The sequence below is a fragment of the Cydia splendana genome, chromosome 1 (genome assembly GCF_910591565.1).
Source record: "Cydia splendana chromosome 1, ilCydSple1.2, whole genome shotgun sequence".
Lineage (NCBI taxonomy): Eukaryota > Metazoa > Arthropoda > Insecta > Lepidoptera > Tortricidae > Cydia > Cydia splendana.
The window spans coordinates 21,426,198-21,438,431 of record NC_085960.1 but is presented as its reverse complement, the minus strand read 5'-3'; the positions used below and the strand labels follow the sequence as shown (position 1 = coordinate 21,438,431).

General features: G+C 39.7%; 1 protein-coding gene across 1 annotated transcript; it reads left to right on the top strand.

Moving 5' to 3' along the window:
* Positions 1 to 6,817: 6,817 nt before the first annotated feature.
* LOC134798206 (uncharacterized) lies at positions 6,818 to 11,991 on the top strand. Its single transcript, XM_063770573.1, has 6 exons — positions 6,818 to 6,857; positions 6,982 to 7,151; positions 8,737 to 8,897; positions 9,405 to 9,817; positions 10,905 to 11,128; positions 11,842 to 11,991. Exons 1-6 carry the CDS (start codon positions 6,818 to 6,820, stop codon positions 11,989 to 11,991), a joined length of 1,158 nt encoding a protein of 385 aa, XP_063626643.1.
* The last annotated feature ends 243 nt before the right edge of the window (positions 11,992 to 12,234 follow it).

Genomic DNA, 12,234 nt, shown 5'->3' with positions numbered 1-12,234 from the left:
TAATGACACAAAAGACAACCGATGACGAAATTATGTACTTATGAAAGTACTTATTTGCACCCAATCACGCCTTGCCGAACGTTTATGCAAATGCAAATAGAATTGCCAGGAAATTGCTCCAAATAAAATAAGCAATAGAATTTCACACCCCTGGGGTTAACTAGCACGGTTGCGGATAATCCGTTAAAGGGTTATAAATGGGTTTACGTGTTGTAGGTAGTTACTATAGACCTACCTGTGCTATGGTTTTCTAGAAGGTAGAGTATCTTTTTGACTAAATCTACTACTACGACTACGAGTGTCTATTGTATATAATTTTTACCTAAGTATGAATCTAATATGCAATTTTTAAATACCTACTTAAAATAATTACTTAAGAAGTAGCACAATAACTTCTTGGCAATCTTGGCAACCACCTCTTTTAAGTGGTAGACCTCTATTTATGACTAGGCCCACGTATCGAGGAGCACGTTAGAGGATACCGCGGCTGTAGGCGGCGGCATGCCGCGGCGTCCCCCGGTATGCGCCGAGGCCTCCCGAGTGCGCCGGGGTAGCGCCGAGACGACGGGGGAGAACTCGTGCACACTAGTCACTAATCCCTTTTGATAGAGTACACGCGGCGGTATGCCGCGGCATCCCACGTCCTGCGCCGAAGTGCTCCCTGGTGCGCCGGCCGCCAGCGCCGGGCTGGCGGGCGTTTGCGGTATTGCGGAGGATTTTACCTCGCCGGTGCGCGCTGCGCGGCGTAAATCCTCCTCGATGATCTGCGCTGCGCTCCGCCGGTTTGCGCAGGCCTAGGGTTTCTGCTCGAGAATTCTCGAGGCGAGAAATCTCGAGAAATTTGACCTAAGTCGAGACGGGAAAAAAAAACTCAATGCCTCGAGAACTCGAGAAATAAATCTCTTGTGATAAGTAAAAAGAAAACACGCGTGTAACACGTGATGTGTCTATAGTATATTTCTTTAGGTAGGCTAATTAATGTAAACAATTATTTTTTTTACATTTTCATGTACTTAAACCATTTATTGGGTAGTTAACCAACCAAATTAACTATTGCCTTGATCCGTCCCCTATCGTTCTGGCTTCAACCGATTTTCATGTCTTATAACTTTTGAACTGTTATGAGGTTATGACATTCATGACGTGTCTTTTGATTAAAAGTCGTGTATGATTTGTTAATTGTTACATATTTGCCGTGATTTATTTTTCAAACGTTCAAACGTATCTTCTTTCTAAGGCTAAAAAAACGAATTATAGGACCATGTAATACTCGTACCAAATATTTCAAAAATAAATCAAATTACGTTGAGTCAGTATTAATATTAGGTACGTAGTAAAACTTCTTTTTGTCTGTGTAAAGTTTGTCACATTATTGTGGTTTGATTACATTTTGTTAAATACCTAAAGAAATATATAAAGCACTATAGCTTATCACATAAACGCCGGCGCGCACGTCTGCACCTATAGTTTTCTTTTTGTTTGTTGTTGAATTTTTGATTATTAAGTGCAATTTATGGTAGCTAAAAATGTATCATATGTTTGATTATTGATCTCATCTACGATTCGTATGAGTCTGATTTGTAGTAAAGCAAAAAAAATTAAATAACATGGTATTTTTTACAACTTTCAAAATTTCTCGAGATACTCGAGAATCTCGAGAAATCCTGGTCGAGAATTCCCGTGCCTCGAGAAATTAAAAAGGTCGAGAAACCAGAAACCCTACGCAGGCCTTTAGGGTGCTTATGATTCGATTTACTATTAAGTAGGTGACGGTTGGTGATTACCTATTTGATGACGACTCAGACGACTGTACAATACCTATCCGTTGACTTATTCCACTAAGGCTATTAGGGATGTTGGTTTTATTTAAGAAAATAAAACAAATATGGTTGCAATATTTCACACTAAATACTAACTACTATACTCGACTTGGTAATCCTCTTTGTCCATGTTAGGTATACTAATTAAAAGAATAGAACAATCAGGTCGAGGAGGTAAAAAGCGAGCAAAATATGAGAAAAGTCATGCTAGATCCTTCAGGAAATGCGTGTCCTCATCCATAAACAAAGGTATCAAGTAGATGAGCAGCTATGAAGCCGCGCCCGCGGCTACGATGAAAAGTGATTTAATTTTTATTCCAATCACCTCGCTTGATGACGCGTGGCACCTAAGGTGTCGTAGAAAATTGGCTTTATGGGAGCACGAATTTAGAGGAAACGAAATTTGAGAATCTTATTTAGGTTTAATTTAAGCTTTCTGCTGCCAAGCTGTTTAAAATCTGGAAGCTACGATGGAAACATAGCAATTAAAATTTAAAAGCGCCTGTTTAATACCTTATTTTTCTGAACTTGGGCTGCTGACCCTCACATCTATATATATATTAGAAATGTGTAAGTTTGTTCGAAAGCATAGGGAACTCTATATAAAACGAGAGGACCTACCTTCTACACGATCAATACGTAATAAGAATAGACTAATCCCACCACCTTGTAAACTTAAACTACTGTCATCGGGCCCTTTAGTAATGTCTATTAAAATATATAATAAGCTCCCAGAGTCTATAAAAGAAGAAGAAAATGATAATATATATATAAATAAAATTAAACAGTTGTTATTAGATAAGTCTTATTATACTCTAAGCGAATATTTTAATGACAGATTATATGTAATTCAAAAATATTGTTTATTAAGATAATTACTTCATTACAAATTCTCCTCTCTTAGGAATGTAAATAATATATTGCAGTGCCCAACAGGGTTCACAAAGACCTAGCTTATAAATTTACCACCTGTACAACTACTTTGTGAATTTGCAAATAAATAAATATTAAATATTGAAATACATACATATTTAAAATATAATGCAATGTAATGCATTATGCAAGTAATGCGACATTCGTCTTACTTGTCTAATGGCTCATTTAGACGATGCGAGAACTCGCATGCGTGTTTCATTACATTGCGGGTTTTGACCGGTCGGTTGAATTGAACGTAACCAACAGTCCGCAATGTAACTAAAATCGCATGCGAGTTCGCGCGCCGTCTAAATCAGCCCTAAGTCCCGACGCTTCTGAAGTATTGTTTTCTGAAATAACATGTATTACATTTTTTCTCCCGAGAGATCTTTACTGAATTAAACTGGTTATTTTTAATACTATCCAATATTCGATTGAATGAGGGCGAAATACTGTCAATGTTGTTTCGTGCAATAAAGTGTTTACTACATTCATACAACTACTGTCGCGCCAATCATGTGCTAGGCCTACAGTGGGGCCTGGTCCTTATCGCTAATCGCCGCCAGTCCGCGGCACCGCCCGCGCCGTCGCTGCTGCCGACCGCCTAAACCGGTATTATATACAAACAAATGTAAACAATACAAAGCCGTGTAATCGCTCTGCTCTTATCTATTTGTATAACTATTTACCAATGTATGTGCCTACATTCCAGTTTGAACCCTATACTCTAACTGAAATAGTTAAAGCATTTAAAACAATTAAACGTAAAAAATCCCAAGATATAAATGACATGTCTACTTGTGTGCTGGATTATCTGCCGCCGGTGGTGGTGTCATTATTCCTGCTATTATTCAATGAGTGCCTACTTAACGGAGTATATCCAGATATATTTAAACTTATAAAAGTACAACCTATATATAAGGGGAAGGGAGAAATGGAACTCGAGAAATGTTTTCGACCAATATCTCTAATACCCATTATGTCCAAAGTGTTCGAGTATCTTATGAGTTCATCACTTATGAGATACTTCATAGGGAATGGTTTATTAAATAAACAACAGTATGCCTATCAAGCGGGGCGGTCGACCACGGACGCGACACGCGATGTTGTGGCGCGGACGCTGTCTCATCTCGACGCCGGGCGACAGGTCGCTGCTATTTTTTGCGACCTGTCGCGCGCCTTTGAGATGATCGACCATTCTTTGCTCCTTGAAAAATTATCTAGGTATGGTGTTGGTGGCCAGTTTCATAATACCATACGCTCCTTTCTAAATAACCGTAAACAGAGCACATGCGTCATGAACTCTAAATCGAATTTAGAAAATATTGGCAATATTGCTGTACCGCAGGGGTCAACAATGGGGAATGTCCTATTTTTGATCCTGGTAAACGACATCTCATCGGCTAGTCCTGATTTGGAGTTCATAACGTATGCTGACGACACATGCATCCTGGTGAGTGCCGACAACCTTCAAATTTTAAATTCTAAGGTCGAAATTGCTATGCAACAAATATCTCAATGGTTTGCTGCAAACGGAATGCTGTTAAATTTAGAAAAAACCAATATTTTATATTTCCAGCTTAGATATAACATCAATAATAAACTAGATATTAAACTAAATAACATCGAAGTACCACAAGTTAAAGAGGTAAGATACTTAGGCTTCATTCTGGACTCCGGTCTCACGTGGTCCCCCCACATCGACCATGTGTGCGGTAAACTGTCTTCCGCATGCACTTTCGAGAATAGCACCGACATTGTCTCACGATAATGTGAAAAAAGCTTACTACGGATATTTTCATTCTGTTCTTATCATGGGTGCTGACCTGTGGGCGACGGCGGCTGACCGCGATAGGCCTTTCAAATTACAAAAACGTGCTGTTCGTATCATTAGCGGTAAGTCACATGATCATCCCGCAAAAAGTTTATTTAAAGACCATAAGATACTCACTCTTCCAAGTGTTTACATTTTAACTGCCTGTAAGTATGTTAGGGCCAACGTGGATCGATACGCTACCCATTCGCAGGCCCGTAGGAAAAACCGGTTAATCGTCCCGGGGTGCAGACTTGCAAGAGCTCGGAAGTCTCTTGGCATCTTAGGCGTAAAATTATATAACTTACTACCCGAGGAAATAAAGATGGCAAAAACTGATAAAATGTTTGACCGAAACCTTAAAACATTTTTAATTGACTTAGCATGCTACAGCGTCGACGAATTTGTCGAAACGTGCACTAACCCTAAGTAATCTACTATACTTATACACAATATAAACAAATGTATACTTACTTTATGAAATTAATAATATAATAATATTAATAATATAACTTATGTTTGTTCAAGCTATATGCGACCCTATTTGACTACTTACTGATTGTTTACTTGATTTGTTTCGCTTAAAATAAGTTGTTTATTTAATAGTAATATAAAAATTACTGTGCAATTGCTGTACCAACCTACCTACTGCATATTATTATTAATTTATTATTTACTGACTTGTAAAACATTGACTTTTATCAATAAATATCTTGTATCTTGTATCTAGTCGCACCACAAAACGCCTGTCGCTCATGTCTCGCCCCGCTTCCGCCTGTCGCTCATGCCACGCCCCGCTTCTGCCTACGCGATGTTATGCCACTGTCCACGGCGCACAATTTCACCTCGTGTGAAACACAAGTACTATTCAAACATCAAATGCGACACTTATTATGTTTGTAGATAAATTGACCGTAAACATTATGTTTATAACCGACTTAAAAAAAAACGAGTTTTTGTTGGAATGACTGGTTGAATTTGTTTTTCATCTCCAAAATTCCGAAATTGAATTGTATCTTTCATTAAACAAGTCAAGGTACCAAATTGAAAAACAAGACTTAGGCTTCTGGGACTTAGGAGGTGTCTCGAGAGTCTAGAGACTACATTGCGAGTGTTACCAAATATTTGCTTATAATATTCAATGTATAGCCCTAATAAAGTAATAAATAATATGGCTCTATTTTATTCTACGTTTTCCTAATACGATACCGATTATACCCTTAAGGACGACTCACACTAGACCGGGCCGTGCCCGGGCCGGGGCGTCCGACATGTCATTTTCTAAGACGGCTGATCGGTGATCACGTGGTGCTTTCCAAAGAAAACCAAGTTCCGGAAGCCCCGGCCCGGTCATGGCCCGGTCTAACGTGAGTCATCCTTTAAACAGATTCTTCGTAGCCCTCACGTAATTAATGGACGCCCCTCCCCCCTTGATACATGTATATACACACCGGATCTTACCATACCGGATACCTTAATTATTCTTAAGCAAACATTATTGACTTAATTCAAGGTGTTGTTGTTATTCCGACAGCTTTTTTCGCGAGTTGAAAATGAGATTAATATGATATGTCTACAGTGTTGAAAAAAAATATTGGCACTGGAGGGAAAGTGCCTTAAAACCATAAGTCCGAGCGGACTAACTTTGCTTTAAGTAAAATGAGCATTTTACTTAAGGCAAAGTTAAAGGAAACATTCTTTTATTTTTTTAACGAAACAAAACTAAAGATTTTTTAAATTCGCTTGTCTCGCCTGAGAATCGAATCGAACAGGGTGATGAGTAACCATCAGCCTGGCTTGTATGAGTAACCCTTGAATTTTGGTCCCTCGTCCAATTCCACAGTCGCAGTCTTTTGTAGGATGGTGTTGCTTAGGAACCCCAACTGCGCGACACTCATTGGCTTGGAGTCCTTGATTCCGAGTCGGGCCTGCATGGCTAAAGACCTCGTTGTATGTTTGTGAAGGTTAGGGTTGGGTTGCAGGATCACACTGGGTAAATCGCGTAAATTTTCGTTTTTCGCGGCCCTCATTTCTCATAGTTTCTCCTCAACCGTTTTGGCTTCGTCCCTGATACAGCCTATGAGGCAACCTCATTGAAATGTTCAAATCGCGTAATTATTCGTATGCGGCGGAATACACCTACCTAATTGCTTAAAAATATGTAAATTGTTGAATTTGTATCGTTAGATTGCAGAGCCTGTAATTGTCTGATCCGTCAGTCTATAAACGTCTGTGCATTATAGAAGACTTAGCTGATGTAGCACGTAAAATGGACAGAATCTATTTTACAATTAACGGAAGGAAATACAGTGGTAATTTTGAACTTTTTACTGAATTCTAAGATCTGATCTGAATTCTTAGTTGTATCGTAGGTAACCTTTTGGTCAGTATTATATAGAAAATGTATTTAATTTAACATTTATTATTCCATAGCTGGTCCCGAGGTATCGGTGGACACAACGCTCAATGAGTACATCAGGCGGCGCGCGGACCTGCGCGGCACCAAGTACATGTGCCTGGAGGGCGGTTGCGGCGCCTGTGTGGTCAATGCGCGCGTGCAACGTCCAGGCACCGGCGAGATCATCACTTTATCTGTTAACTCAGTATGTTTTAATAACAAAACTTCCGTGAGACACAGACATATTAAATATATTTAGAACGGGTCACTCACGTATTTTAAGTCGGAAAATTCACTCGATACCGAGGAGTGTCGTCAGGTTCAGGTTTTGTGACGCATTCTTAATATATTATTTAATATAACTCAGTACTTCACAATTTTACTGCAATTTTAGTAAAAGGCTCAGTGACCATGACAAAATATCAGCATGTGTACTTATAGTCCGTTTTCTATTGGGAAGCAGTATGACATTTTGGAGTACAGCAATGCCATTTGGTACGAATGTAATACACGTCCACCTCAGCCCAAAACGCCCGGTAGCCAGATTGAACTCCGCGTCAGGTAGGGGGGAGGTGGGGTCAAAGTACGAGCTCCCGGCGCTCAGAAAAAAAATTCTGGCGGATTAGTTTGGACCTTTGAGTCATTCATCGTCAGGTAGTCTCTCAAGTCGATACCGACATTTTAAACCCATCCGACTATACCTACTAATCTACTCTCTATTAATCTCTGATATCTAAACAAAAAGAGATATGTCTCTATATGTAAAACAATAAAACAGTTGCAGATACTTTTAAACGTGCGATACGGTACTTTTGATGCCAATTGTACATGTTAAACCCCTTTTAGACGGATCAAGAACTTGCATGCAATTTTCGTTACAAAACCTTAAGGTGGTGGTACTAGTGCTCGACATGGGAATGCCCAATAAATACGACTTAAGTTTCAAGTTGACATGTACTGGGACCGCGTCGAGCACCGTACCACCACCTTATTTGGTCGATCGACTGAATTCATTGTACTTTGTAGTTAGCAATGTATTGAATATTGCATGCAAGTTCTTGTATACATGGAGCTTTCCGCTTTAGGATATTGTAATTATTTTCCTACATCTATGCAATTAACCGTATTGATTATGCTAAACTAGCTGCTCCGGTCGTGCCTATTATACGTGAAATGGTAAAACGTTTCTTGTAATAAGGGGATCTAGAGTTATTAACTAATTAACATATGTACAAAAGCGAGGTTAATATGCATAATTACAATACCGGATTTATTAATTTCCGCCATATTAAAGCAGTATGATGCTGGGTTGCGTATCGTTATTGATCGCATTTTGTAGAGTTTAGTATCAATAAATATATTTTTTATAATACGTAGGTATGCTAAGTTTTAAGGTATTTATGTATGGGCCACTAGTTAGTTGCATAAGCAAAAAACTGAAAAAGAGCAAACATTTATGCACACCTCCTGGGATTGCGAAAACTCGGATAACACTCATTTAGGACCAAATAAATGTATTAAAATGATTTTGAGCTTGCTGGGAGTAAATTCTTCAAAAAATCTAAGTCGCGTCGCTACAAGTACATGAGGCCCACACCAATTCTGGTGTCTAGCCATAGTAGTTGCCGCGCACCGCTACGCAACGGACACCTGCTCGCGCTTGCGCCACCTAGCGGTCATATCTTCGTAATAGACGCGTTTTGTTAGAGAGTGAAGTGAACCTTATGTATCAAGTACTATTATTTATTCTGTGCCTATATACACTAGTTATAAGTAGTAATATTTCACAGTGCCTCGTAGCAGTATTATCATGTGAAGGATGGGATATCACCACTATAGAAGGCATAGGAAGCAGAAGGAAAGGTTACAACATCATCCAGAAAAGACTTAACAATTATTTCGGCTCTCAGTGTGGATATTGCAGCCCTGGTTTCGTTATGAGTATGTATAGGTAAGTTTATATCTATATTAAAACATTATTTTATCGGATCCATCGCAAACTTATAAGGCGCCCACAGATTACTAGTTCGCCTGCAGTCTCAGGTCCTATCAAGCGGCCTTTTTTTTTTGACGGAGTGGGAATGCATTTACGCACGGTGTCTGGGATTCGCCGATCCTTTCCCCTCTCCTCGGCCTGCCGTCCCGGACCAATAACGTCTATACACATAAACAATTATTGCCTGCCGGCAATGGCCAGCTGCAAGAGGTGGCAACAGTCTGCGAAAACTAACGACTCTCAACTGCTAGTATGTAGTCGCCAACTGCATACTAGCAGTTGAGAGTCGTTAGTTTTCGCCCTAAGACCACGGACTGTCCGGCCGATGCCCGTCGACGCAGACCGGAATCGTCAATATTAATCCTCCTATCCGATATCGTATCGGCCAATGTGTAAACGCTCTTACTGTTTCGTCATATCCGTTCTTCCGTACCTAAGTTACAGGCTTTTCTTTACTTTTAGCTTGATACAAAGTTCAGAACATCATTTATCAGAAGAAGAGATCGAAAAATCATTCGGCAGCAATCTATGCAGATGTACCGGCTACAGACCCATTCTAGAGGCCTTCAAGTCATTTGCAGTAGACCCCGACCCGAAAATAATAAACAAGATTAAAGATATTGAAGACATTGATAATTTAATCTGTACAAAATCAGGTAAAAAGTGCGGTGGGACCTGTGAAGATGACGAAGAAGAATGGTGTCTAATAAATGCAAAAGTCACGACGAGCAATGATGATTCGGTGACCAAGAAGATATTGATTTCTGATGATAAAGTGTGGTTTCGAGTTAACAATATTAAAGCGATATTTGAGGCGCTGGATGACGTTCAAGGGTATGATAACTACATGTTGATTGCGGGGAATACTTCTAGAGGTATGATATCATTTGCGAAAAATGAAGTCCGAAATTTATTCATCTGCCTCTCTGTCGCCGGAATATATATGCAAGAGCGATAGAGAGACAGATAACGAAATTCCGGTTTTAGTTTTTACGGTAAGTCTCAGGTTTCGTCCAGAGTGCACATAGACGGTCCGTAGCAAAATTCGTTCAAACACTCGTGAAGTCGTGACTCGTCACCCACCGTGACCACTTTATGAATACCTTGTAAGACGCTAGAAGATAAAAGGATATAAAATTTAGGTTTGGTAAAGTCAACGCAACGTGTAGCACATAATACGGCACCTACTTCGAGCAACATCGGGAAGGGAGTCAGCATTCGCACTATTACCCCTCTGCCGAAGCACATGCCCCTCTGGGCATGCACACAACTACGGTGCGTGTTGTGACTCATCCGTACGTAAAAAGAGATAGAGGTGTGCAAGATTTGTCTTTGACGTGTGTCATTTACAAACATCGAGGTTTTCGGTGCGGGAATGTTTTACACTAGCCAAATAACAGGTAAAAACTGTAAAAAACGATACTAATTTAACATTTCTAAGCACATTTGGACCTTACTACGTACGTTTAATTCATAGTTTGGTAATTATTTTACAATAAACAAAGTTATAAATACACGAAATGATTCCCGCACCGAAAACCCCGATGTATGGTCATTTACTATTATTTGTGTCGTCATTATAGTTTTTGTATGTAGTGAGTGAGAAGTGCGACTGTCTGCACATTTCCCCCCGTAAAAAATGGCAGAACGATTTGTACGGCAAGATATCGCTTTGGTTCCTCCCTTCCGACGTGTCGGAAGGTGTTGCTCGAAGGATACTAGTTCTTGAAAAACCACTTTAAAAGGGCCCACTGATTACCAGTTCGCCGGACAATATCAGCCTGTCAGTTAAATGCAAAATTTTACAGCTCCAAACAACTGACAGGCTGATATCGTCCGGCGAACTGCTAATCTGTGGGCCCCTCAAAGTATAAAAAATGTTTTTTGTTTAAGATTATTTTGGAAAATAATCGCTTCGGAAGTGCAAAAAAACCCTAAAAACGATTATGATATTTCTTACAGGAGCTTATCCTATAAAGTTTTTCCCCAAAGTTCTGGTCGATATAAGTGGTGTGGCCGAATTACGCACGCACTTTCTGGACGTGAACTTAGTTCTTGGGGCAAGCACAACCCTAACCGACACTTTAAACTTATTCAACGTATTAAGCAAGACGAATGATGATTTCTGGTACTTGGAAGTTTTGAAGAAACATTTTGAAGTGGTTGCCCATATACCTGTGAGAAACGTAAGTATTTAGTTCTGCCATCAGCATTGAATTATTACTATCACTATCACAACACCTAATAAAACAAAGTCCCCCGCCGCGTCTGTCTGTTTGTGTGTTTGTATGTTAAACTCAAAAACTACTGAACGGATTATCATGCGGTTTTCACCTTTCAATAGAGTGATTCTTGGGGATGGTTTAGGTGTATAATTTGTTAACTCTTGCGAAGCCGGGACTATAGACATAACTGGTCACATAAAACATAACATAAGATAACATAATGAAATTGTCGCAAACACAACCTGTACCGCGCGACCAAATACGTCGTAAGCGCCGGGAAATTCATGGTGCTTACGCTTTTAGGTCGCGAGATTCACTCTCCGCTCCTACTATAGGCCGTCAACAACTTATGGCTCTAAAACTCGTTCTCTTTGCCGGTTCTATACGTAGTAATAATAGTTCAGTGGTGGGTTAGTTAGGTCGGTTAGGTATAGGCATAGAACCCCTATTGTAAATGTCATTCGATAGCGTGACGAGCGTTCGCGTTTGCGTTATGTCACTTATGTCTATTTTATATGGGATTTTGAACAGCGTGCCAAGCGGGACGTTTATGAAACTCAAAATCCCATACAACTGACACTTAACGCAAGCGCGTCACGTCACCCTATCGAATTAAATTTATACTGGTATTTATAAAGTGTGTACATTACTATATTCCTATTACGTATTTCCAGATTGGCACTTTAGCCGGGAATCTTATACTGAAACATGAGCATCCAGATTTTCAGTCAGATATTTTTCTGCTGTTTTCGTGTGTTGGAGCAATTGTAACACTAGGTAGGAAGCATGGACCTAAAAATAATAAACACAAGAATGTTGGTTAGTCCCGCTAGTTCCCACTTTTTACCATTGGGAACCACTGAGGAAAAAAACCACTAGTGGGAATTATTTTACTCACCAATGGGAATTATTTTACTCAGCGATTACCACTGGTAACAACCTGGTGGGAACTTATACCGGGAATAACCCGAGAATATCCGGATGTTATGAAAACCCGGTTTTGTCTCAATATCAATCAATATTAGGCCAATCAAATTAGATTTTTTCGAAGAATGAATTCCCAGCAA

Excerpts from the sequence above, each read along its gene's own strand:
- LOC134798206 (XM_063770573.1), top strand. The coding sequence starts at position 6,818 with ATGGACAGAATCTATTTTACAATTAACGGAAGGAAATACA. Across the intron at positions 6,858-6,981 it reads AATTAACGGAAGGAAATACA|CTGGTCCCGAGGTATCGGTG; the intron begins GTGGTAATTTTG and ends ATTATTCCATAG. Across the intron at positions 9,818-10,904 it reads TGCGGGGAATACTTCTAGAG|GAGCTTATCCTATAAAGTTT; the intron begins GTATGATATCAT and ends TATTTCTTACAG.